At 46.2% G+C, this 26812-nt stretch overlaps 1 protein-coding gene across 1 annotated transcript; it reads left to right on the top strand.

Annotated features, from left to right (window-relative positions):
• The first annotated feature begins 21670 nt into the window (after positions 1-21670).
• On the top strand, positions 21671-26812 carry Fzd5 (frizzled class receptor 5). The gene has a single exon (XM_090354698.1). It carries the CDS (start codon positions 21764-21766, stop codon positions 23519-23521), a length of 1758 nt encoding a protein of 585 aa, XP_090210824.1. The 5' UTR covers positions 21671-21763; the 3' UTR covers positions 23522-26812.

Raw genomic sequence — 26812 nt, 5'->3', positions numbered from 1 at the left:
CGCATGAAGTTGTGATTCTTCGAATCTCAGTAGCTGAGATTACATGCATGCTCCACCATACTGAGGCCAGTCATTTTGTGTACCTTTGAACCTCAGTATTTGAAAGCCTATGGTTCCAGAGAGACTGCTTTGGAGGAAAAACCATAAGAAACTTAGGCTGCTGAATTTAATGTTGTACTGCAAATGTTAGATTTATTTTTCCCATAATGCTGACAACTTCTGCCACAGATATGTGGCCTTTTACTTTATTACTTCAGTGGAGCATATTTACTTTTATCTTGCTTTCTTGGTACCATTTGCTTTCTGGAGGCATATTTTCACAAAATTAAGGGCAGAAAAACCCTGCACAGACCACACAATGATTTATATACAACAAATGACAAAGGGTACTAACCAACTCCTCTATCACAACTGAATTGGATGATGCAAATTGGATATTTTTAAATTGCTTTCAGAGATGGGGGATGAGAAATAAAGGAGAGTCATGGAGGGAAGGACTCTGACCAAGGCCCATTTTGGTTTTGCATACATGAGCATGTTAACATGAAATCCCTTGGACAACTAATTGATGCTAATAAAATACAAAGCAGTGTCTAATCTGCATTCAGGAATGGACTACTTAGTTTTGATGGCACTTGATTAGGTCAACTCTGCATCCACCTATGGTGAGCTTGCAGCATTAAAGATCACTTGGAATGCATTAGTTAGAAGAAGGGCCTTCTCTCCTCTCTTTTGGTATCTCCTATGAAACATTCCTGAGTACCTTTCATCTGATATCAGTGGGAGCTGACCTAGGTGAATGAAGGAGGAAGCCAGGCCTTGGTGACCTTTCCTTTCTAGACTCTTAGGTACTTCATCTGTCCTTCTGCATGAATATTCACCTCCCACCGTCATGTGACAAGCAATCATGGATATATCCTATGAGTATTTAAAGAGCTTCGACCTTCCTCCTTCACTTTCTCCCTCTGTCCCTCCATCCCTTTCTGCCTCCCTATGCAGAATGAATCAGAATGTATTTCATTGGTCCCTATGGCAGCCAGTCTTTTTACGTGATAGCCAATCTTTTACTAGGAAAAACAAAAACAAGAACAGCAACAAAATGCAGCTAATCTGACTAGCTGTGTTTACTTGTGAATATTTATACAGGGTAAGTTTTTTAGGTAAAATGGTTAGAACAAAGTTATATTCATTTATACTTTCAAAATATCTTTTCAGGGCACCCTCCTTGAGGAGGGAGAACAGTTTATGCTCTCACTTTGCAAAGTATCAGAGAGAAATTACTCTGTTTTATATTCTCAATATGTTCTGTTGAGCAGAAAAAAATATACTTGATTTAATCATTTCCTTATTTTTGTATATTTAGGCTTTGTGCTCTGTGTGGTGGGGCATGGTGACATATATCTATAATCCTCATGCTTGGAAGGTTCTGGCAGGAGGATTTTGTGTTCAAGTCCAGCTAGGCTATGTAACAAGTTCCAGATCAGCCTGATCTCCATAGGAGATTGTCTCAAAACAAAATTCCCAAATACAAACAAACATAGGTCACATAGCCTCACTATGGAACAAGAACCCCAAATCAGGCTCCTTAACTCTACTGTGTGTGCATCTTCACAATGTGTAAAAACAACACTGTTAATACAGTGTTGAATTGGTGTACTTCTGTAGAAACAAAAGAGATCTTAGTGTCAAGCCTAATTATTTTCCTTCTCTCTTATAATCTGTATGACTTGGGATATGTTACTTTATCTCCCGGAGCTAATGTTTCAAAAACCCAATCTAATGTAATCTATTTTAACACGCATGACAGTATATGGAAAATCCATCTAGCCTCTGTTGGTAGCCAGCTCCAGGACAAGGGGCACAGCTTTATTGTTCACAGTTTCATCTCTAGCCCCCAGAGTAGATCCTAGAATATACAATAAGTGAACGAATGTTAACTTACTCACTTGCTCATGGTATACATGTCTTTGTCCAAGGTTATATAATAAACAACCAAGAAGAGTTATAAGTAATGAGGAAGCTTGGACAGGTGCCTGTCTACTAGTTTGGCCTCTTGCCTCTCCTGACCACACTCTTGTTAATCACCCAGTGTTGCTTATTCCAAGTAAGGGGCTGTAAGCAATCTTTGGGATCTGTGGAACACCTTCACATCAGGAAAATGGGCTCATTTCCTGATTTTGAGATCCAACCTGCCTGTCACCTGGTTGGGAGGCTTGGCTGTGGTTTGTGATGTAAAGGAAGGCCACCTCTAACCCTGGGATTGGCCCCATCGCCTTCTCAGACAGCACCTACCTCCCCCTGCCCTGCCCACCTCTATGCTGATAGGCTCCTGCATCCTATACCTACCCATTGTATTTTCCCAATAAACGAGTCTTCTGCTGTGATGGATGTCCCTGGCGCATCTATGTCTTCCCTCTGGTGAGAGAGGGCTGGGTGAAGGCGGCCAGTTGGCCCTAACCTTTCTCTGTCTCGTCTTAGTCAGGGCCTGTTCTCTCTGCCCCTCTTGCGGATCAGGAGGCAAGAAGGACTAAAAACCCGGACAGGGACCATCGTTCTCTGTTTCTGTTCATGTGTTCCAGACTTTCAGATCAGCATCTTTGATCTCTGGAGAAAGTAAACATTATTTGATATCTGTTTTCCAAGTCTTCCTTTCAGGTTCCATTGAACTTCTTTTAAAATCACACAATTCACAATTTGATAGACCTGTCCCACTTACTTGATTATGATATTTAATGACATTGTAATATCTGTAACATATTTGCTCAAATAAAATACCCTCTGAGCTCTCTCCTGTTTTCCCCATTCCTTCCTCAACCCTATATAAATATACATATATACATATACATATAAATCTAAGACTCATATTTATTTTCTGGCATCCTCTCACATTTTGGAGCTACATGCCAGCTCTGTAGCTTCAGAATCACATCCAGAAAGTTCAATAAAGTTGATGGTGGGGTTGGATTTGAAGTCAGGTCTTCAGTCCCAGACCAGAGCCTATTCAATTCACTCTTCAAGTCATTGCAGCTGCACATCTGGGAAGTGCTTTTGTTTCAAGCAGTTCTTATAATCCTCACAATAGTCTCAGAGGACATGAAATCATCACAATTTGCTAGGCAGTCTCAAGTCAGGCTGCAAATCCCCATCACTTCCTCCTGTAACTCCTACATCTGCAGTTCACGTGAAGGCTGGCTCTGCAGACTTGTTGGTCTTGACTGGCTTTGCTTCATGCATCTCTGGCTCAGCTCGGTTGTAGGCTGGGCTAAGCTGGGACAACTTCCTTGGGAAGTCCACAGAACTCTGATCACAACTCCCTACTCGCAAAACCAATGTACTGGCCTAGACAAAGATAGACATAAGATTCCAACCACACAAGTATTTGCTTGTATTACATCTACTAAAGTCCTATTGGTCTTTTCAAAATCAAATGGGTCAAACATATCAGAAATAGACTCTTCTCTCGGTGGGAAAAACAGTAAAGCCACATGGTACATAGAAGCCACATAGAAGAATGGAGACACCAAAGCAAAGCCCCCACAGTCTTCAGATAGTAGGTCCTTTTGGATTCATGCACACACACACGCGCACACACACACACACACACACACACCACCACCACCAACACCACCACCAGCAGCAGCAGCAGCAGCAGCAGCAGAAGCAGCAGCAGCAGTAGGATTAGGAATGGAAGGCATTTCTCTGGCTGGTGACTTCAACACAAAGGCTTTACTTTGGTCTGCCTCAGAAGGTAAATAGAGAAGGAGCTTGACAAGCCAGCACCTGTCTCTGGCTCCCTAACCAGCCGCCCCCACCCTAACAGCTTCTTAGAATGTGATTCACTGCTCTGGTGAGAGAAAAGTAATTGAGGGTGTAATTTATACTGGGGAAAAATGGCTCTAAAAAAAAAGACAGCAACAGCTCAGAGGGAGTTCCAAACAAAATAACTGAACAATGATGATGAGGGGATGTGGGTAGCTGAAAAGTCAATGCAGACCCAGGGTGGTAAAAGAGCTAAGCTAGAAGAAAAATGGTTTTTTGTTTGTTTGTTTGTTTGTTTAAACAATTCTAAGCTGAAGAATATCGTTCCATATAGAGCTTTTGCCAAGCATGTGTGCCAGGTACTAGATTCAATACCAAACATTGCATGATGATGATGGTGGTGGTGGTGATGGTGATGACGATGATGAATATATTTTAAAAGACACATGTAAAATATTTTTTAAAGGAGAAATGTAAAGAAGCTACAGTTTTACAGTTTCTGAGATCCTATTTGTTTTCTAGAAGATTGAAGACAGAAGCCTTATACAAGCACCACCAAGTTTTCAATGAGAATGCAAATATTTCTTTCTCTCCCTCTGACACTTTCATTTGCCAGAATAAATATGCTGGAAGATGGATCGTCTCTGACATGAAATCCAAACAAACTAAAACTCAGAGAAACATGAGAGAACCAAGTTCCAATGCAGATATCTTTATGATCATTAGTTAAGCATCTAACATAGATTTTGAGCTCCAAAACAGTGAGTGACATGAGAATGTGCTAGGAAATGTGAAATACTAATACCAGCCACAAAAGTGGTTAGCTATAAATGCATACTAGCCAAGGCCACACATCTGGGTATCAGGGTAAGAGGAAATACATCAGAGTCCATAGTTACTCAGGGCTGGTGGTACCTAACTTATCTCCATGACTCTTTGGACTTGCTCTAATTTCTTCTTATTGAGTTTCTCCCAATTGTCTTTTATTTCCACCAATTTCCCCCATCTATCTAATAAGCAGGTGAAACTACATGATAACCCCCAGACCAACTCACACAGATGATTCTGCAATTTTTCTGGACTTATTATCCCAGCTCATTACCCTGTATATTGAAAGAATGAAATCACGGTGGCATTTATCTTTGTCCAAATGTTTAACAGCCAAGGTAAGTTGGCACCAACATTTAACATAAAACCACAATTGAGTTACAACAAATAGAATCTCTACCAGTTAAATGTTGCCAGTTACTATGTGCCCTTTGGCGAGTTACTTCATCCCTTCATGCCTATGTTTCCTCATCTGTAAAATGGGGAAAATAAGAAAACCTATTATTATTGGGTGTCAGGAGGATTGAATGAGATAATTCAGGAGGGTTTTACAGAAAGGCTTGGTATAGAAAAACTCTCCATCTGTGTTTTAGTTATTATCTGTAACACCAGTGTGTCAACCCTCTGGATGGCAAGCTTCCTTTCTCTAAGGAAGGGATGAGATAAAAGTGTATAAATGAATGATCTTATTTAAAACAACAACCCTTTTTCATCCTGCTGGCTTGCTGATGTAAAGTCAGATTTGTGGGCACAACAGGAGAGGCAGAAGCCTGGCTGGAGGCGTGAATATAGCTTGGTGTGCTCTTACTCATTTTATTTTGGTTTACTTGTATTTGGTTTAGTTCATCTTACTTCCTTGCTTTCAACCAGGAAGACAATGATTCTCAGTCTTGGGCTCACATGAGAATTGAGAAGCTTTAAAAAAAAAATCCCAGTGCCATGGGTGCATGCTAACTTGGATAAAGCTCATGAACATTATGCTAAGTGAAAGCAGGCAGTCACAAAGACATAACACCTAATGTGATCCAATTGGTATGAGCTATCCAGAGTGAGTCTATATACAGAGACAAGAATGAATGGAACTGCAGATGAGTGGAACAGTAGATTAATGGAATTGTAGATTAATGGATTGGTAGATTCTTTGGAACTAAGAGAGCAGATATACTTGCTGTTATTCCCAAGATTGCTTGCTCTAAAAGTTCTCTTATGCTGGTGCTGGCAGCTCAAGCCTGTATTCCTAGCTGCTCAGGAGACTTCCAATGACTTCTGGCCAGCCTGGGCCAGAAGGCCATGAGATTCTTATCACCAGTTAACCAGCAAAAAACCAGAAGTGTGGCTCAAGTGGGAGCTCAAGCCTTGAATGAAAAAGATAAATAAGAAACAGTGCCCAGGGGCCCGAGTTTGGCCTAGTGGTTAAAGTGCTTGCCTAGCATGCATGAAGACCCGGGTTTGATTCCTCGGTACCACATACATAGAAAAGAGCCTGAAGTGGTGCTGAGGCTCAAGTGGTAGAGCCCTAGCCTTGAGAAAGTCCAAGGACAGTGCTCAGGCCCTGAGCTCAAGCCCAGGACTGGCAAAAAAAAAAAAAAAGAAACAGTGCCCAGACATTGAGTTAATCCTGGTACAAGCACGCACACATAGACACAACAAAACTCAAAGTAGATTGTTAATGGTTATGGTATAAAATTGCAAATGTACTCTAAGCTATTAATATGCCATGGTGTTGTCTTAGTAAAACTACAAAAATTCCTATGTTTATAATTTCCATGCTGTAAGAAGTCAGGATAGTGTGTGCATGCATGCATGTGTGTGTATTTGTGTGCACATCGTGGGGTAACTAAAGCAAACACAATTCTGGGATGTTGTTTCTTGAGCTGCCTGGTAATTACAGAGAAACTTTGGGTTCGGAAGACTTCATTGAGATGCATACTTGGGGTGTGTGCCCGTTTCTACATGTATAATATACTTCCATAAAAAGTTACACACAAATCCTTATGTTGAAGTGGCACTGATGAACAATTAAATCAAAATCTTTAGGGGTGGGACCTGGCATTAACCTTTTGGTGAAACTCCCCAAGTAATTGCAATGTACAACCAAGCTTGAGAGCTGCAGAAACCCTTCTTTCCCTGTCATGGCAGGCTCAGGTCTCATGACTAGCCTCCGGGCTGACCAGACAAAGCCCTGTAACAGTTAGGAGTTGATGGTACCTGCCTGGGATTTGTTTAGGCACGCCCAAAGTACAAATGTCATTGGGCAACATAGTGGGGTTAGAGCTCTGGACAAACATAGAAATCTGGGCTCACGATCTATTACTGGCACCACTACTCACTTGGTTAAAAGACTCAGCTAATCATGGAGGAAACATCACAAAATTACTATGAATCCATCGTTACTTTGAGATGGAGCCCAGTGCTCCTTCCAAAGTCAGGGCTTCATGAATGAGTGACCTATTGAGATACAATACCCCCAACTTAAAAGGGCCTACAAGAAGTCATTCTGCCTTCCTGGGGCTACTAGGCAATGTTTTTACATTTTTATTAGTTGTACCTACTGCCTCTGGTAGTGGGTAGTAGAAGCATGGCTTCTAATTTCTGTGGGAAATGACTTTCTATTCCTAGAACTTTCTTTTTGTGGCTGCCCTTTTGTGTGGCACCTGAAAAGTCTCTATGGGAAGGCTTAAATAAACCAGCTCAGTTTTGCATCCCTTAAGAGAAGGACCATACATTCTCCAATCTGCTTTTTCTGCTGACCTCCACCAAGAGACAAAAAAAAAAGTCCTTCCTTTCTTACTTCTGTGGTTTGGATAGGGTTTGCTCCTCAGATATTTCTTCATGGCCTGAAAGTTTGTTCCCACTCTGCTGGAATCTTTAATAAGAGGCTGAGCTGTTGTGGGGGGGCGGGTGCTGAATGCATTTCTCATGGGAGCTCATTCTCCCTACTAGAGACAGCTAGTTCCAAGCAAGCCTGGCACATTTGTGGAGTGCTCTTTTTTTCACACCAATGCACCCACCACAAGACCTGCTAGTGTCTCTTCTGCACTCACTCCTACCACTGTCATGCTACTGGGCATTTGGCCTCTACCACACAAGCAGACATTGTCAACGGAATCTTGCTCTTCCAGACCCAGCAGCTACATAAACCTCTCTTCTTTATGTGGAACCCAGCCTCAAGTACTTCTGTAGCATGAAAAGAATGGGCTAATGCACATGCTTCTTAAATCTCTATCTTAATTCCTACCAGTATATCTAAGTTTCCTTCAAACTTTCCATTCTATAGCAACATACCTGGGTTTATGACTGGTTGGTGTTTATGCATTGGGCCTATAACAAGCTGGTGGTGGGCATTCTTGGTGGAACAAAATCACCCCCCTCATGGCCAAGAAGCAAGAGAAAAGGGGAACGGGTCAGGATCTCATACTCCTCTTCAAAAGTACCCTCAGTGAGCAGTAGATAGCTCAGTAAGCCCCATCTCATACAGGTTCTATCATCTCCCAGTAGTGTGACCCTGGGGACCAAACCTTTAACACTCCCACCTTTGGGGGACATTCTCTGCACTTCTTTTCCTTTAGGAAATGGTAAAGAATCCTTGTCCAATATCCTTCCTCTCCTGCACAGCAGTATGTCCTTTCTTCTTTGGTCCCTTAGCACCAGTGGTGAGCAGGAAAGCATTCGAATTACTTCAGATGCAAGTGGTCAGTTCCTGTGCATTGCCCTCTGGAACAATATTCTCTTTCCCTTCCTGAGTTGACCTTGCAGCAAAAGCTGTTATCCTCACCTGCTGATTTTTGTCACATTGTACAAAGTTGTCCCAGCACACACTTCCAGCAATGTACCTGTGACATCTAAGCAAGCTCACAGAAACAAGAGAAAAGGGAAGTAGAGTTGCAGCCAGGGAAGCTGGAACTCAGGCTGCCAACTGCCCCTTCATAGATAAAGGGAATCCATTTGTCAGTTGACTCCTACTTGAGAATTTGTTTTTGGAGAAGTCAGCTAACAGTCACATTGCTTACATATAGACTGTTTCCCAGGTGTTTGTGAGGCACATATTTATAAATAACTCGTAGACAGAATTTACAGACTGTTAGAGGCCATGGGATACCAGAGTACGCTGGCTCAATCTCTCCCTTTTCTAGATGATGAAAATGAAGCCCAGCTGGGCACCAGTGGTTCATGCTTGTAATCCTAGATACTTAGGAGACTGAGATCTGCAAATCACTCAAAACCAGACCAGGCAGAGAAGTCTGTGACATTCATTCCTACCTCCATTAACTAGCAAAAAAGCCACATGTAGGGCTGTGGTTCAAGTGGTAGAGTGCCAGTCTTGAACCAAAAAAAACAAGGAACAGTGCCCAGGTCCTGAGTTCAAGCCCTAGTACTGGTGTGAGTGCACCCACGGCTACCCATCCCCAAACACAGAGACCCAGACAGGTTGAAGTTTGTGCCTAAGCACACACAGATTGGCTCACAGACTGAGACTTGAACCCACTTAGCTCCTTGTCCCCAGTTGCCTCCTCACTCTCTTGCACCTCATTTCCCAGACTTACAAGAAAATACCATTGCCTCTTGCAGAATTTAGGAACTATAGTTTTTAAAGCATAGGACTAAAGTTATGACTAATTAGAACTGAATGAGCCACCAGCTAAATTCCACTGCTCTGTGGCCTTGATGTGCCCAAGGCCTTTTGGGTGATCAACTAACTCAAAAGCAAATTCTTATCTCCACTCAGTTCTGTGTCTAGGTCTCCACGAAATGGCAGTGGCTTTACTTGGGGAAGAACAAGAGGACAAGATGAGATTAAAAAAAAAAAAAAGACGGGTGTTGAAAATGGATGAAAGGAGGGCCTTTCATTTTTCCCCCACGGCACACAATTGACCCAGGAACTCACGGCAGCAGGATATGAAGATCAACGGTGAAGATTTGTGTTTTAAAAGATTAGACATTTCCACATGCATATCATCAACAGGGAGATTGAATAGGATGAAAGTGGGATGGATGAAAGTTCCCAAGCTTCAGTGCAGAAGTTGATCACCAACTGAGTGAGGTAAAAAGGAAAAAAAGAAAAAGAAAAAGAAAAAAGAGAACTCTGTGACCATCTAAGGCTTCATAGGATGGCACATTTGGTGTGTGCCAATTACTGCGACTGTCATGAAATGTTCCAAGCTTGAGGTGTCAAACAACAACTCTTCTTTCCTCTCGTCCACCCCATGGGACAGGGATTTGGAGAGGGCACACAAGGGCACTGGTTTCTGAGCCCTAGTGTCCAGGCCTCAGTCCTCAGTGTTGGGAGGACTTACCCAGTGTGGGGGGGGGGTGACTCCAGGTGGGGACTGAAGGGATTGGAAACTCCTTTACCCATGGTACCTGGCCTGGATGACCAGAAAGTTCACTCAGCTGGGACTCTCAGCTGGCTTCCAAGAAGGAACTTCACAACAAAACAGTGTTCCAGGCCAGGCATAGTGGTGCATGTCTTGCTTCTAGCTACTCTGTGGACAGAGGTAGAAGGATCACAGTTCAGCCCTCCCCTGGCAAGAGTCTGAGACCCTATGTGAAGGAGAAACTATAGCACCACATGCTAAGGGCTCACACCTAATCTTAGCTTCTCAGGAGGCTGAGATCTGAGAGTCAAAGTGTGAAGTCAGCCTGGCAGACAAATTTGTGAAACTCTTCAATTAAGCAGCAAAAAGATGGAAGTCATAGCTCAAATGGTAGTGTACCAGCGCTAAGGTAAAAAGCTGAATGAAAATAAAAGGCCCTAGGGTCAAGCCCTAGTTCTAGCATATATACACTGGACAGAAAGAAGGAAGGGAGGGAGGGAGGGAGGAAGGAAGGAAGGAAGGAAGGAAGGAAGGAAGGAAGGAAGGAAGGAAGGAGGGAGGAAGGAAAAAGAAAGAAAGAGAGAGGGGGAGGGAGGGAGGGAGGAAGGGGGGGAGGGAGGGAGGGAAAGGGAAGGAAGGAAGGAAGGAAGAAAGAAAAAAAGAAGGAAAGAAAGAAAGGAGAGCTGGAAGAATGTCTCAGGTGGCAGATTGCTTGGCTAGTAAGCATGAGGCCATGAGCTTAAAGTAGTGGGGATATCTGTGACTCACGCCTGTAATCCTAGCCACTGGAAGCTGAGATCTGAGGATCACTGTTCAAAGCCAGCTGATGCAGAAAAGTCAATGAGAGGCTCTTATCTCCAGTAAACTACTCAAAAAAAACAAATAAATAAAGACAGAAGGGACGCTGTGGCTCCAGTGGTAGAGTGCTAGCTTTGAACAAAAGAAGCTCAGGGACAGCGCCTGAGGAGGAGGTGGAAAAGGAGGAAGAGGAGGAGGAGGGGACGGTGGAGGGTGGTGGATGGAGGTAGGAATTGGTAGAGGCAGCATCAGTGGCTACTGTGATCCAAAAGAATCAGGTCAAAGCCCCAAGGCCATCTGTGACCTTCTCATGGAGTTCTACTGCATTGCTTCCAGCACATTCTGCTGCTCAAAATGATCACAAACTCATTAGGATTCAAGAGAAAAGGATCTGGGGACTCTGGCCCTCCCTCCTCTTTGGGGTAATTTCAGACGAGAACACCTGAACTAGTGGGGAAATGGTTCTACTGAAAAATCAGTCAAGCTAGTCACACTGTCCCCTTTTAAATCCTGCTGTATGATCCTCTCATACGTAATTATAGTTAAAATTTGCATCTAATTTTTTCCCATTAGACTGAAATCTCTATACAGCTGACTAATTCTTTGCTCCACCCCCTGTGCCTAAAACCAACATACCAATAAAAAGCAGCCAGTAAATGTTGGTGGAAAAAGTAGATGAATAAAAATTCTGTTACTAGAGGAAGGGCTATGGAAAGTACAGGCAGTAACATATAACTCAGCTTGACAGAAGTGACATTTAAATGAGTCTTGAATGATTTTAAAGAATGAATAACAGTTTTGCTGCTTAAAAAAAATAAAAAAAAAAAACAAAAGAAAGGGAGAAAAAAAAGGAGAATAAATTTCTGTCCTTAAATTTCCTCCAGAGACTTTTATTAGCTAAGTGTAAGTAGGCACATTCCCATCTCTAATGTACCAGAGGGGTATAGTAGTTAAGAGGCTTTTGGTTGCAAGTGTCAGAAATTAGTAAAGTTTTTTAGCTTGAAAGTGAAACTATCGATTGTAACATATGACAAGAAGTCTGGAGACAGTCAGCCCTGCAGTCATTCTTCCTCAGTGTGCCAGCTTAGCTCTCATGTGGCTACAGAACAGTTTCCATTGGAGCAAGTATCTCAAGGAAATAAAACTGGGAGGATTATTTCCTGTTTCCCATTAGCCTCTTGATAGATTTGCTTCATATTGATCCTCTTCCTCCTTGGTCAGGATTGTGTGTCATACTCATGCATAACATCAACACTGCCAAGAAGAGAAGCACGTGATCAATTGGACCAGACATGTGCTACTTATGGAACATTAGACTAGAGCTCCAGCCTTCCCTGAAGAACACGGCAGTGCAGAGATCAGAAGATATCTAAAAATCCACTTGTATTCTTTCAGGAAGGAGAAATAAAAGGAGACTCTTGAGTAGTAATCAGTGACATTTGTGACAGCAAGCCTGAAGTTGTTTAGGGCTTTCTCTTGGTTTGTGTACTTGCCCCTCCCAAATTCAGGTTTAATTGTTTAAGAGGTGAAACTTTGAAGAGGTGCTTAGGCTACATGAGCTGAGTTTGTGCTATTTATCTTCTATTTTACATCTATCTTTCTATCATTGATCTATCTATCTAGTCTTTCTGCCTCTGTAATGAGCTAAAGGAGCAAAATCTCCTCGTCAGGCGATAACCTGACATTGACCTCTCAGCCTTGGTAACAAATGTCTTTATAATTTACTCAGTTTGTGACTTAGGGTATAGCTCAGTGGCAGAGCATTTGCCTAATATGTATAAGTCCCTAGGCTTGGTCCCCATACCTCAAAAAAAATTGGATTCTTAGTAGTACATGTTTTTCTTATTGAAATGCCTAGAGTGGCTTCTATTTGTTTATTGCAACATAAAACTAAGGTAGGCCTTGGTTGCTTTTTGGATAAATAGTACCAAACCCTTTTGTTTACTTTTTGGGAATAGTACCAAACCTTTTTGTTTACTTTTTGGGGCCTATGCTCATCTTTGTCCTCTGCTTTATGAGTCAGTTCAATAAATCACACATAGTATTAGTAAAGGAATGCTATGTGTAGGATGTACACATGAATATAATTAACAAAAAGACTTTGATTAGATATGAGTGCTTTTTTCAGGCAAAAGCTCTTTTCTAACACTTTTGTTACTGCGATTGCCTAGTAACTTTGAGGTGTTTGTCATTCCAGCCATGCTTTCTCTTGGTTCTACTCCCCCTGATAGGCAAGTTTCTTTGTCTAGGAAGTCTTTGTTTTGCAGTATACACTAAAAAGTGACTCTCTTGACCTCGACCTCCGTTCTATCTTTCTTTTGGCAATCTAATTGAATTGATTGGACCTCAAAATTATACTTTCCAGACTCTCTTGCAGCTAGGATGTGCAGCTGTCTATGCTCTGTCAACTAGGTGCTCTCACAACAGACTTGGCAAAGCAGAAGCCATCCTTATTATGCTGCGGCTGTTTCTGATGCGGTTGTGGTTGTTGTTCCTGCAGCAACAGCTGCTGCTGCTGCCAAGCCAGGCTATAAAAGAAATGTTAAAGATAGTGCGGGACTTGGTGTCTCTCCTGGATGTCAGGCCATCAGCTCTGTTGGTATGGAAGGCAGTTGTGGCAGCAGTATCATTACCATGATTTCTATATCATGTTGACTGTAGTAGACCCTTGAACTACCCAAGATTTCTGCCTTGTAACAGTGTAAAGATCCTGCTTGATTCTTATTTTAAACCTTTCTCTCTTTGAAATATTAAATCTTCTCTTTCCTACACTAACCCTCAATGGATCATCCAAACCCAGCCTCTCAGGACAGCCTGGATCTTCCCTGGGCCACCAGGTTGAATTAAAAGCACTTCTCTGAGCTTCCATGATTCCCTGCTCTGCCACCTATGTCTTCCTCTGCTGGGCCTCTGGCACCAATGGGTGGTTCATACCAGATGCAGAGCCCATCGTTTTATTTTGAAGTACTACTGATAGAACCCAGGGCCTCATGGCCAAGACTATATTTAATAAACTGAAGTTTTCCTCTATCAAGAACCAAAAAGATCTGCTTGGGGTTGATGAGTGCATGCCTGTAATCTCAAGCACTTGGGAGGCAAAAATAGATTGTTGCTGGCCAAGGCAGAAGTGAGAGAACTTATGTGAAAAACAAGCTAAGAGTAAGGACAAGGGGCATGACTCAAGTGGTAAAGTACTTACCTAACAAGGATGAGGCTCTGAGTAGAAGCCCCAGTTTTCCTAACTCTCTCTCTCTAACTCTCTCTCTCTCCAAACTACAATAACAGCCACCACCACAAAACCCTTCAGAAGGTTCTAAAATGTACTTTACAGAGCCTTCCTTTGCATGACTAGTCTGGAAAAGTTAAAAAAAAAAAAAGGTTTGTTCTGGGTTTATAGTGGATTCTACATGAATGCAGAGCCTTCAGATTTCCCATATTTTCATCTCTATATACAAGAGAACTGAACATGCTAACAAATCTCCAGAACAGAATGGCAACAAATGAAAGAAGTTGATTATCTCAACCCTTATCTGGAGAGGCCGGGAGCTTAGCCTAGTAGTAGAGTGCTTGCCCAGCATGCATGAAGACCCAGGTTGGATTCCTTAGTACCATATATACAGAAACAGCCAGTGCTGTGGCTCAAGTGATAGAGCTCTACTCTTGAGAAAGCCCAAGGTTCAGTGCTCAGGTTCAAGCCCCAGAACTGGCAAAAAAAAAATTATCCTGTGATGTTTCTCAGAATCCAGTACTTGAATGATTGCTGGTAGGCCTACAGCAAAGCCCACAATTAATATAGGCTTTGCAGTCAGACAAATCTAAATTATTCAGCTTGCCTGAATCAGAGCTTCTTCATCTATAAAATGACATCGATAGAATGTGCACCCTATTTGACTATATATCCAAAATGTTCAGCACAGTCAGGCATATAGAAGGGCTCCATACATGTCCAGGGCTGATATGGTGGCAACCTCACTGTTATTATATGTCACTTGAATTCTGTTGCTTTTCAGAATTTTCCCTTCAGCCTAAACAGACTCAGATGCAATTAGCCTGGAATGCACTTCCCCATGCCTTCTCTTGAGGTGTTCCATTTTAATCCTTTTTAGGAGAATATCCATTGACGTTCAAGTTTGGGGCTGTACTGAATGGCACCCAACTGTCTTTTCAGTAGTTCTCGGCCCTAGATGAAAATTAAAATCATCTGCAGAGTTGAAAACAAAACAGTAACAAAACAAATAAGCAAACAAAAGAAACCTTGAAACAATATCTAGGCCCCTCAACCGTAAATCCCAATTTAATAGGCCCAACACTGTCTTGTTCTTAAAGCTCCTTGGGGAGCAAAAGAAAGCTGCTTTTACTTTGTTATAATCTCTTACCATCGTGTGAGAGGGAAGAGGACTGAAGATTATCATGGAATTATTCCACTTATAATGTAAAAAAAAAGAAGACATTCTCATTATCAACCTGGAAAAGCGGCTCATGGTGTTAATCCTCTGGCTTGTGTCTTATTTTGTCAATGAAGGGTCAGATGTGATGGAACGAATGCACAGGGATGCTGTAGGCTATGTGAGAAGCTGGGGTTCAGGCCGGCTCATGGGGCTATACTTAGTGTCTGCACATGTGTGGCTGCTGATGTCAGGTGTGTGTGCCTGAGAAGTAAAAAATTCACCTGAGCCAGTGAAATGATCCATGCTTTGGTATTCAATTTAGACCTGTCTGTGTGACAAAGATAGCTGGTGAGAGCTAGGAGGGTGCTGAGAAATAAAGCACCTGGGGGGGGGGGATGGGCGGGGGAAGATAGTTCTTCATTTCTATGCATTGGCAAAGTAATATACAAAAGAAAACTGGGGACATAGACCAAACTCTACCAGAAAGTACTAAAACCAGTTGAGCTCTGGGCAGATCCCTTAGGTGCTAGACATGGTTCAAATGCTTTACTATAGAAAGTCACTTACTTCTTGCACATGTTCTATGAGGTAGACAATGACTTCTAATTCCTTTTTACAGACAAGAAGGAGTTGTTGGATGATTTGCCTGAAGGTGCACAGCTAAAAAGGCAAAGTTGAAATCTGTCTCCTCTATTTTACATAGTATAGTTAACCTCAGCAATATAGCTCATATGGTATACTACACTGAAAGACTCAATGCCAGTTATAAAGTTGAAGAAAGTTAACCTCTGCTGTTAATAACTCACATGTGTATTTCTTAAATGTTTGTTGAAGGTGTCTCTGTTTCAGGTACCATTCCAAGCTCAAATATCAATATATTAAATAACGTACAGAGGTTGCTTCTTCATCCATTTCTATAGCATTAAGGGCAATGCATGGATAAACAATATAAAGCTAGTAAGAATAAAATTGTTGAAGATGGAGGTATGGCTCAAGTGGTAGAGCACAAGCCTAGTGAGCAAGCTGAGAGAGTGCAGGGGCCTGAGATCAAAACCCAGGGATGAGAAAGAGGGGGGGGGGGAGAGAAATACTGTAACTACTCCCTATTGACATAATCCAAAACCAGTACTTTGAAATGAATTGAATGTTAGACACTTTTCAAATGGAATACTTTTAGCATTATCTTCCAGACTTTCAATAACTAAACATACCAGAACAATAGTATAAATTTAATTTTATGAGTTTGATCCTGTAGAAATAGATCCCTTAGCATTATTGTCTTCAAGGAAGAAATTTCATGTTTTTTGACTAGCTGGCTGACTGGATCGGTGTAAGGATAGGTGAGTGAATTAACCAAGGAGGATATTTGATGATATTTTAAGAGCTTAAAAGTTCTATCTGTGGTATTGCTCAGTGTTAAGAGCGTTTGCCTAGGATGTACAAGACTCTGGGTTCAATCCCTAGCACCATCACACACACGAAACAGGTACAGCTTTTTTAAATGTAGTGTTTTCTACTTTGCTAAATAATGAATTAACACTCTGAATACATTTTGACTTTGAGATTTCAACTACTCCAGTCAGAATGGCCATCGTCAAGAAAACAAACAACAACAAATGCTGGTGAGGATGCACTGTTGGTGGGAATGTAAACGAATACGATCACTAAAAATAGAAGTACCATATGATCCAGAGATACCATCTTGGGCATATATCCAAAGGAATGTAGTCAGGATATAACAGAGGTACTTGTATGCTCATGTTCACTGAGCACTAGTCACAATAGTAACGCTATAAAACCAGCCCAGAGATTGAAAAAAAATGGATTGAAAAAAAAAGGATAACCAATGGACTATTATTCAGGTAAAAATAGGAGGGTTGGTTTTTTTTTTTTTTGCAAGTAAATGGATCATGTTAAGCAAAATATACCAGAATTAAAAGAACAAAGGCCAAATGTTTTCTCATGTGGAAGCTAGACCTAAAAGATAAGCATATGCATAAATACATATAGGTTCATAAATACATACACAGAGAGGATACATTTGTAATCATGATGGACAGCAATGGGAAGAGGGATAGGAGAAGAGACAGAAACATATTGGATGTGTTTATCATGGTAGTATCAGGAAACTCATTGAAAACCTCAATAGTAGGAGACTGAAGAAAGGGAAAGAGATAATAATGGGGGGGAGGAAATCTGACTAATATAATAGCTGTGTGAAATACTACAGTGAAACTTCTTTGAACAATCAGCATAGAAGTAACATAAAAAAGGAATGACAAGAGTGTATCACAGATCCTAGCAGGGATACCGGTTGGGAGGAGGAGAGAGGGAAAATGGAGAGAGTTCAAAGAGAGCTAATATCGTTGAATTGTTGTATACACATATATGAAAATAGAACAGTGAGGGGCCAGGAGTGTGGCCTAGTGGTGGAGTGCTTGTCTAGCATGCACAAAACCCTGGGTATGATTCCTCAAAACATATACATGCACAGAAAAAACCCGAACTGGTGCTGTGGCTCAAGTGCACTAGTCTTGAGAAAGCTCAAGGACAGTGCCCAGGCCCTGAGTTCAAGCCCCAGGATTGGCTAAATAAAAAAAAATAGATCAGTGAAAGCTATTGAGAATGATTTAAGGAGAAAAAGGGAGGATGAGAGAAAAGGGGGTGATGAATCTGAACAAGGTACATTATAAACAAATACGTTTCAAAATGATACTCTTATTTACAACTAACAGATGCTAACTTTGAAAAAGAAAAATGTCAATTTTTACCCTTCCCATTGACTGAATAACCTCAAGCATGCTATTTTGGTGCCAGCATCTTTATCTGGTGCAAGGAATAAATGAGGTAATGTTAATGAATGTTTAGCACTTTGCCTAACATATATTACTTAAACTACATTTATTATTGATTGATTGATTCATATTTTGGTGCTACTGAGGTATTTGTGCTTGTTTGGATGGCACTCTACCACTTGAACTTCCAATTAAAACCGACTTTTTTTTTTTGTAGGTTGTGGGGCTTGTACTCTGGGCCTGGGTGCTGTCCCTGACCTCTTCAGCTCAAGGCTACTGCCCTACCCACAGTACCACTTCTGGTTTTCTGGTGGTTAATTGTAGATAAGAGTCATATGGCCTTTCATGCCAGGGCTGGCTTTGAACCAGGATCCTCAGATCTCAGCCTCCTGAGTAGCTAAGATTACAGGCATGAGCCACCAGTGCCCAGCACAACCACCTTTAAATTGAAGTAATATGTGGAAAAATCAGGAATGAAAGTAACATTTTTAAAAAGGTCTCTTGACTATATATATATATATTTTTTCTTTTTTCTAGTCTTGGGGTTTGGACTCAGGGTCTTTGTGCATGCTAGGCAAACACTCTACCACAAGGGTACACTCCCAGCCCCTCTTTTGACAATATTTTGCTCTTTCTTTTCCTTGCCTTTCTTTCCTTCTTTCTTCCTTTCTGTCTCTCTCTCTGTCTCTGTCTCTCTCTCTCTGTCTCTCTTTCTCTCTCTGTCTCTCTGTCTCTCTCTTTCTCTCCTCTCTCTCTTTGACACAGTCCCACTAGGTAGAGCAGGTTGGCTTCAAACTTGAGGTCTTCCTGCCTCCCTTTCTCAATATGGGATTGCAAGCATGGGCTTGCTGACTACATTTTCTTCTGTTGTTAGTGTCATTATTAGAGATCTCCAGGCAAAAGTAAACATTTTGCTATTGGTTAAGAAGAGATGAGATCTACAGCCATTAGATAACAGAGTTAGAGTCAGAACTAAGTCAAAGAACGTAAGTATTCTGGCTAAATTCCAGTGTGAATGGTTAACATACTCCAAGTTCAAATAATTTTTATTATTAGCCAACACTTGTCCATCCCCAATTCCACCGTTGCACAAGGGCACAGAAGGAGACAGTCCTTGCTGGCATGTTCACAGGCTGTGCATACTTTCCATGGAGAGTTCCCTTTCTTTGGGATGGCAGAGCTATCGTTTTCTCAACTCTCACTGCTTTTAAGCCCTGGGTGAGATTTGCAGACATAAAAGTGCCAAGTAATTCCTCCAAAGAAAAGAGATACAATATGAACACCAATAGAATTCCGGAAGATGAAAGATGCAATGCACATTTCCCCATATTTATTCATAGTTGTGGAGCGGTTGGTGAGGAGGCTGCGCTTCTCACAGAGGAGGGAGATGGCTCTTCTGCCATTTAGTCTCCCAGCCCTTACAAACGGGACAGAAAGGATGGACAATAACTCGCAGCCTATCTGCGCCTCGGAGAGCAGTCCTGAGCCCTTCAAGTGTCCCCCAGCGAGCAAACGGGGCGGCGGAGAGGGAGACCATTGAAACTCCCTTCCTAAGCCTGTGAATGAATTTCAAGTATGCCAAACACCTCACGCTCGCACCCTAATTAGAACAAGTCGGACGTGTAAAAAGTTGCAGCCTTGTCACCCCTCTGGAGAGCGCCCAGCGCGTCCCTGCGGCGGGGGCGCCCTCGGGGAAGGTCTTCCCCGGACCCCCACCCCGAGAGCAGGCGCGGGGAGCGGGGGCCGGCACCCTGCCCGGGACTGGGCCGGGGGGGGGGGGCCCGAGCCCCGAGTTGCCATTCTCCCCAGGCGGGCGGCTTTGTCACCCTAGATCTCGACTGGTCAGCCTTGACACCTTCCCAAATCAGAGGAGTTTCTGGTCACAACAGGAAGATGTCACTAGGAGCGAAGCTGGGAGGCGGCGGGGGTGTGGGGGGGAGGAAGGATTATGAACGCCACCGCCCAGCTACCTGGGCTCCGGGCACACACAGGTTTGCTATCGAGTGCCCTACTGCGCGCCGGGCGCTCGGAATGGGGCGGGGCTCGAGCTGACCGGATCCTCGCTCTCACTGCCTGGGTCACCGTGCCCAGCCTCGGTGTCTTCACCAGAAAGGAGCTCCTGCCTCCCAGAACTGCAGAGATTCCGACTCCTGTATTAAGATGCAAAAGATTAACGCTCAGTACGTGCTGGCTTTTCCTTCGCCCCATCCAAGAGAGCGCAGGCTAGAGGGAGGTGTCACAGCCAACGATCATTCTTGGAGCAGTTCTTCCAAACAACCGCCGGACTCTGCCGGCAAGCCGAGCTGCAGAGAGGAGGCCTTGGTGGACACTGCGGAAGCCGAGCTCCAGAAGCTAGCACAGCAACCGCGCAGGGAGTCCGCACGGTGCGGCGGGAGCCGCAGAGCACTCCGGAGGGACTTCTGGCGCGGGTTTCCCGCCCGGGTTCTCAGGGCGGCGGTGATTAGCATTCGCCCCGCCCCTACCGTGTCCAGCCCCACTATTGGCCAGTGCTCTAGCGTTGCCCGCCCTGGGCGGGGCTCCAGGGCGCGGAGGGACGGCGGGGCGGGGGGGATCTGGGGGGAGTCCGCGGGGCAGTGGGCGGGGACCCGCGGAGAGCTCGGTGGGGCGGCCCGCAACAGGAGCCCGGGCCCGAGGGGGCGGGCCAGAGGCGGGGCCTCCCGGCGGGCATTAGAAGCAGGTGACCCGGGCGCGGCGGGAGAGGGCAGTCAGCCTGCGGCCGAGACTCCGCCGCCGCCGCCGCCCGCAGTTCTGTGCCCCACGGAGGTGGGCGAAGAGGGTGCGCGAGCGCGGGGGGGAGGAGCCGAGCCCGGAGCGTCCCGAGAGCGCCGCCACCGTCCCCCGGAGTCCGCTGGAGCGCGGAGCCCCCTGCAGGGGAACGGGCGAGCAGCGGGCGGGACGCGGCGGCGGGCGCTCACCATGCAGTCCCAGCCGGGCCAGCGCCGGCGGCTCGCGGTGCTCTGAGGCAGCGGGATCCCCGGGCCGCCGCGCCTCGCCTTTCTCCCGCCCAGGTGCTGCCAAGGCGCGCTCGCTCTTCGTCCTCCTCCCGGACCCGGGTGGGACGCCCGGCCTTGCCTCTGCCCCGCTCCTCCCGGATCATGCGGGGCGAACCGGAGGAAGAGAAGGCGAGTGACCGGCCTACGCCGATCGCATTCCGGGGGCGCCCTGGTCTCTGAGACGCCCCCCACCTGCTGCCATGTGTCGCCGCCACCCGTACCCAGCCTTTTGCTAAACTTTCCCGGCGCCAGCTCGACTCGGAGTGGCGTTGGGGAGCCGAGTGCTCGGAGGACGTGGGATCCAGGTTGGCTGCAGACATCTGTCCCCCAGCGGGAGCCGCCGAGGTGAGAGCCCGGGCCCTCCCGGTCTCCCCGCCCGCCTCCTCGGCCCCCTGCCCGGGGCGGGGCGCCGGGTCCCGAGACTCAGCCCCGAGGGCCCGTCCTGGAAAGGAGCGTGCGGGGAGCCACAAGTCCGGTTCCCGGAGGGAGAGGGGCGGGGAGGAGGGGTGTTAACTTGGAGACGGGGAACTCCGGGCGGGGGCCCGGCTTTTGACTCCTCTCTGCCAGGGCTGGCTGAGCTTTTTCTTCCCCGTTTTGTCTTTTTTTTAAAGAGTCCCTTCCCTGGGATCGGAGCCCTCACCGCCCCTCCCCAGTCTCTTCCCCGGAGGACCGGAGCGGAGGCAGCGCCTTCCCGAAAGCAGTTTAGCTTGGGACGGATTTCTCTTAAGAGAAAAAGAAACCAACAGGTTGCCACCCCGGCGTCGACACCCGAGTCTGCGGAGGGGGCAGCCCCGGCCCCGGCCCCGGATTCCTCGGCCTGTGTCGGCCCCTCGCGGGCCGCGGGAGACGAGGGGAGGGAGGGGGCGATGGCTCGGCCCGACCCGTCCGCGCCGCCTTCGCTGCTGCTGCTGCTCCTGGCACAGCTGGCGGGTCGGGCGGCGGCCGCCTCCAAGGCCCCAGTGTGCCAGGAAATCACGGTGCCCATGTGCCGGGGCATTGGCTACAACCTGACGCACATGCCCAACCAGTTCAACCACGACACGCAGGACGAAGCAGGCCTGGAAGTGCACCAGTTCTGGCCGCTGGTAGAGATCCACTGCTCGCCGGACCTGCGCTTCTTCCTGTGCTCCATGTACACGCCCATCTGCCTGCCGGACTACCACAAGCCGCTGCCACCCTGCCGCTCGGTGTGCGAGCGCGCCAAGGCCGGCTGCTCGCCGCTCATGCGCCAGTACGGCTTTGCCTGGCCCGAGCGCATGAGCTGCGACCGCCTCCCAGTGCTGGGCCGCGACGCCGAGGTCCTGTGCATGGATTACAACCGCAGCGAGGCCACCACGGCGCCCCCCAGGTCCTTCCCGGCCAAACCCACCCTCCCCGGCGCCCCGGGGGCTGCGTCTTCCGGGGCCGAGTGTGCCAGCGGAGGCCCGTCGGTGTGCACGTGCCGGGAGCCCTTCGTGCCCATCCTCAAGGAGTCGCACCCGCTGTACAACAAGGTGAGGACGGGCCAGGTGACCAACTGCGCGGTGCCCTGCTACCAGCCGTCCTTCAGCGCGGATGAGCGCACGTTCGCCACCTTCTGGATCGGCCTGTGGTCGGTCCTGTGCTTCCTCTCCACCGCCACCACGGTGGCCACCTTCCTCATCGACATGGAGCGCTTCCGCTACCCGGAGCGCCCCATCATCTTCCTATCAGCCTGCTACCTGTGCGTGTCCCTGGGATTCCTCGTGCGCCTGGTCGTGGGCCACGCCAGCGTCGCCTGCAGCCGGGAGCACAGCCACATCCACTACGAGACCACGGGCCCGGCGCTGTGCACCGTCGTCTTCCTGCTGGTCTACTTCTTCGGCATGGCCAGCTCCATCTGGTGGGTCATCCTGTCGCTCACCTGGTTCCTGGCGGCCGGCATGAAGTGGGGCAACGAGGCGATCGCCGGCTACGCTCAGTACTTCCACCTGGCTGCCTGGCTCATCCCCAGCGTCAAGTCCATCACGGCGCTGGCCCTGAGCTCCGTGGACGGGGACCCCGTGGCCGGCATCTGCTACGTGGGTAACCAGAACCTGAACTCGCTGCGTGGCTTCGTGCTGGGCCCACTGGTGCTCTACCTGCTGGTGGGCACGCTCTTCCTCCTGGCGGGCTTCGTGTCGCTCTTCCGCATCCGCAGCGTCATCAAGCAGGGTGGCACTAAGACGGACAAGCTGGAGAAGCTCATGATCCGCATCGGCATCTTCACCCTGCTCTACACCGTGCCCGCCAGCATCGTGGTGGCCTGTTACCTGTACGAGCAGCACTACCGCGAGAGCTGGGAGGCCGCCCTCACCTGCGCCTGCCCGGGCTCCGACGCGGGCCAGCCGCGCGCCAAACCCGAGTACTGGGTGCTCATGCTCAAGTACTTCATGTGCCTGGTGGTGGGCATCACGTCGGGCGTCTGGATCTGGTCCGGCAAGACGGTGGAGTCCTGGCGGCGCTTCACCAGCCGCTGCTGCTGCCGCCCGCGGCGGGGCCACAAGAGCGGGGGCGCCATGGCCTCCGGGGACTACGCGGAGGCCAGCGCAGCGCTCACCGGCAGGACCGGGCCGCCGGGCCCCGCCGCCGCCTATCACAAGCAGGTGTCCCTGTCGCACGTCTAGGAGAGGAGGAGGAGGAGGGGGAGGAGGCCCTGCCCCCCTCCCCACCTGGGAGTGGAGGGAGGGGGGGTTGTTTTGTTGGGTGGCTCTGCGAAGGTCACTTCCGTTTACCTTCTCGGTGCTGAGGCCCCCTCCTGGGGCGACTTGGAGAGGAGAGGGGAAGGGTCGCTTTCCAGGGTGGACCTGTCCCAGATCTTCTCCAAGGGGCTCAGCTCAGTCGGGGTGTATTCTAGTCTGCGTTCCTTGCTGCCTTCTTTAGAGGAACCCTGGTTTTAATTTATATGTATTTTAATTTTTAAAAAAAACTCTGTTGCATTTTTGGCAACAAAAAGTTACCTTTGCTTTGGGGGGCGTGACAATCCTCAGTTGGCATTGTAGTGAGGTTACACTTGGTTCAGGTGTCTTTGAACTGTGTGGTCTAAATTGGGAAAGTATGTTTCCTATACATGTGTCTTTTAAAAAAAAAATAATGTGAACAGAGTTGGGCTGCTGTGAGAAGGTGTGGAGTGTGTTTTTCAGGTTTGTTGTGTTTTTTTTTCTTCTCCTTACTCCTGCTTAAAACCGTCCAGTTTGCTTTAGGACAGCTGTCTGTTCTGGGTACCCTCTTTCCCTCCCGGTGGGTAAGGCCTCTGGGTTGCGTGAGCCAGGATTCTAGTCCACTGTATTTTAATCATTTGCATTCCTAAGGGAGCTTGAATAGAGGAGGCTTCTAGGGTGTGGGGCATAAAGATTTCTCATAGTGAGAAACTAAGTGATGACAATTGCTTGATCTGAATTATTGAGATTGTGCCAGAGAGAGGTGGAAGGCGCTTAATAAGTTCCAGTGATCCCTTATTATTATTACTATTATTTTAAAAAGAACTTGTGCTATAATTTTGGTGAAAGTAAACCCAGACTTCTTTTGGAAGAATTTAGAGTACCTCACCAAAGGGGACTCCCATTTCAAGGACTGAAATGTGGAAGCTTCCAGCCATTAAAGAAAATTTCCACCACTTCTCTTATCTGCCCCCACACCCCAACTCCTTTATCATGTTAAACAGTCCTTTTGCTTTTCTTATTCCTCCTCTCCTGGAGAGTTGTGATTAGAAACCACACCCACCCTCCAATGAAGTGCTGGAACTGGGGGAGGGCGCCTGGCTACCTGAGACCAAACAGTGGCCCGGAGGAGAGAAAACAAGTGCCCCTCACTCTGGGCTAATTTTTAGCTTGGTCCAAGCAGCACTACAGTTCTCTTGGCCAAACCAGACCGGTAACATGCTCTGGAAACTCTCAACTATGGATCAGTGTAACACTATCCTAAGAGAAAAGCCCCTTTTTCTTGCCCCTCCCCCCACAAGCCCACACTGGGCACACACACACACACACACACACACTGACACACAGGTCTGTTTGCTTTCCTACTCTGTTTAAGCATTCATTCATGGAGAGTGTGAGGCCATTACTGGGGAGGGGGTGGCCATCCGTTGGCCAGCAAACATAAGGTACCTGGACTGAGGACAAGATAAAGAAAGTTAAAATAGCCAACACAATGAACATTATGTGAGAAAGCTTCCTTAGGAAAAGAACTGGAATCTAAGCGTTTCTGCTTCATTTGTATCAAAGTTGGAAAAGTAAAATGTAACTCTAGATCAGTGTTATGTCATGTGTATTGAGTAGACAAATGCATAATTTCCATGGAGACTTTGAATATTAGCTGGTGGAGAAACACCTAGAACTATATAGTTTTGAAAGTTACTCGATGGCTGCCCTCACGTACTTAACTGAACCCAAATTAAAATGTCAGTGGCTTTGACAAAACCTAGCACATGTAGCTAAAGCACTTTCTTATTCTTTTATTCATTCAAGCATCTTACAGGGACCCCAGTTTGAGCACCAGTTTCTCTTATTTTTTTTCAAATGAAGTCCTTTGCTGATCACATTGACCTCTTCCTTCATTTACTGTCTTCCCAGAATCTCTGGTGTCAATCATTTTGCCTAAATTGGGTTCTCTCCTCTTGTTCTTCCTGGAGGAATCCAGACATGTTGCGCAGCACAGCTGAAGCATATAAGATAAAGGGGATAAAAGTGCTTTCATTCTTTTGAATTATTTTCTTGTTCATTTTAACAACATGCCACACTGAGGTAAGAGTGATTCACTTTAAGTGCAGCAGTTATGGCAAAGATGCTAAGTCAAAGGGAGGCAATGGAGGAAATGTTTGGCACCTCTTATTTTGTTTCTGTTCTCACCCCTGCTCCTCCTCCCCCTCATTCCCTATAAGAGCTGAAGATCAAGGCCACCTGTTTCCCTTACGCCACCCTGCCTTCCCAAGGGAGAGACACTGCCTCTCTTCATAGCCACCTCCTATTTTTACTCCATCCTTGTGAAAATCATAAAGGCTCATGAAGTAGTTAGCCTTTTTTTTTTTCCTCTCAAAGTTGGGGTGAGGATGTAGTACCCAATTTTATCTCAAGATACATAATTTTCTGGCCTGTCTCCTTCCCCACCCCCACCGTTGACTTTGATCAGCATCTCACTTCCTAGGTTAGGGAATTAGGATTTAGACAGAAGACTGTTTTAAAGAAACCAATGTGAATCGGCCGGATTGTAGGAAGCTTTTAAAATTCATCTTTTTCCCTCCTCACATTTTGAAGTTGTCTGAATTGGCTGGAAACTATTTTTTTTTTTTTGGTGCCTTATTGGTTTATTCTCGCAAACCTTTGTCATATTTTCCAAGACTTGCCAGTGACCAGGCCCTTATGTGTATATGTTGTGTGTCATTGTGCACATGTACAAGCTTAAATAATATGTGCCGACCGCACTGTTGGAAAGTTGGTATTCATGAGGCTGTTCCCTCTGGGCCAGGGCGACACTAATCTTGACATCAATCTTGACATCGGCTGCCAGGAGAAAACCCATGGATCGCACATGGAAACTTAATAACAGCATGCGTGACCTGCGCTCTCCAGTACAGAATGGGAACCCTAGAGCTAGGAAGTGCAGTTGTATATTTTAATGAACTGCTACCCTAGCTGAAGAAAGCTGCTTTCACTTTTGTGCTCTACAGAAAGACCCAGGGGGGTTAGGCAGGACAAAGCTTTGAATAAGTGCTTTCTAACACCACATGTGGCAAACAGGACGGAGCACATCACAAATCTAGGCAGGTGTGAGGTACAGTGGCTAAGAATTGCCCACTCCTTCTGCATGCATGCCCTCTCTTGTCTCCAGTGTCCAATCAAGTATTCCTAGGGAAGAAATATGCCTGAGTTGGGGAAAGGGGAAAAAAATCCTACCAAGGCATGAAAGAAGGATGAAAG

Source organism: Megascapheus bottae, chromosome 21, assembly GCF_031878675.1.
Source record: "Megascapheus bottae isolate mThoBot1 chromosome 21, mThoBot2.hap1, whole genome shotgun sequence".
NCBI classification, from domain to species: Eukaryota; Metazoa; Chordata; class Mammalia; order Rodentia; family Geomyidae; genus Megascapheus; species Megascapheus bottae.
Note: the sequence above shows the minus strand (reverse complement) of the source record. Positions and strands in the feature narration are given on the sequence as shown.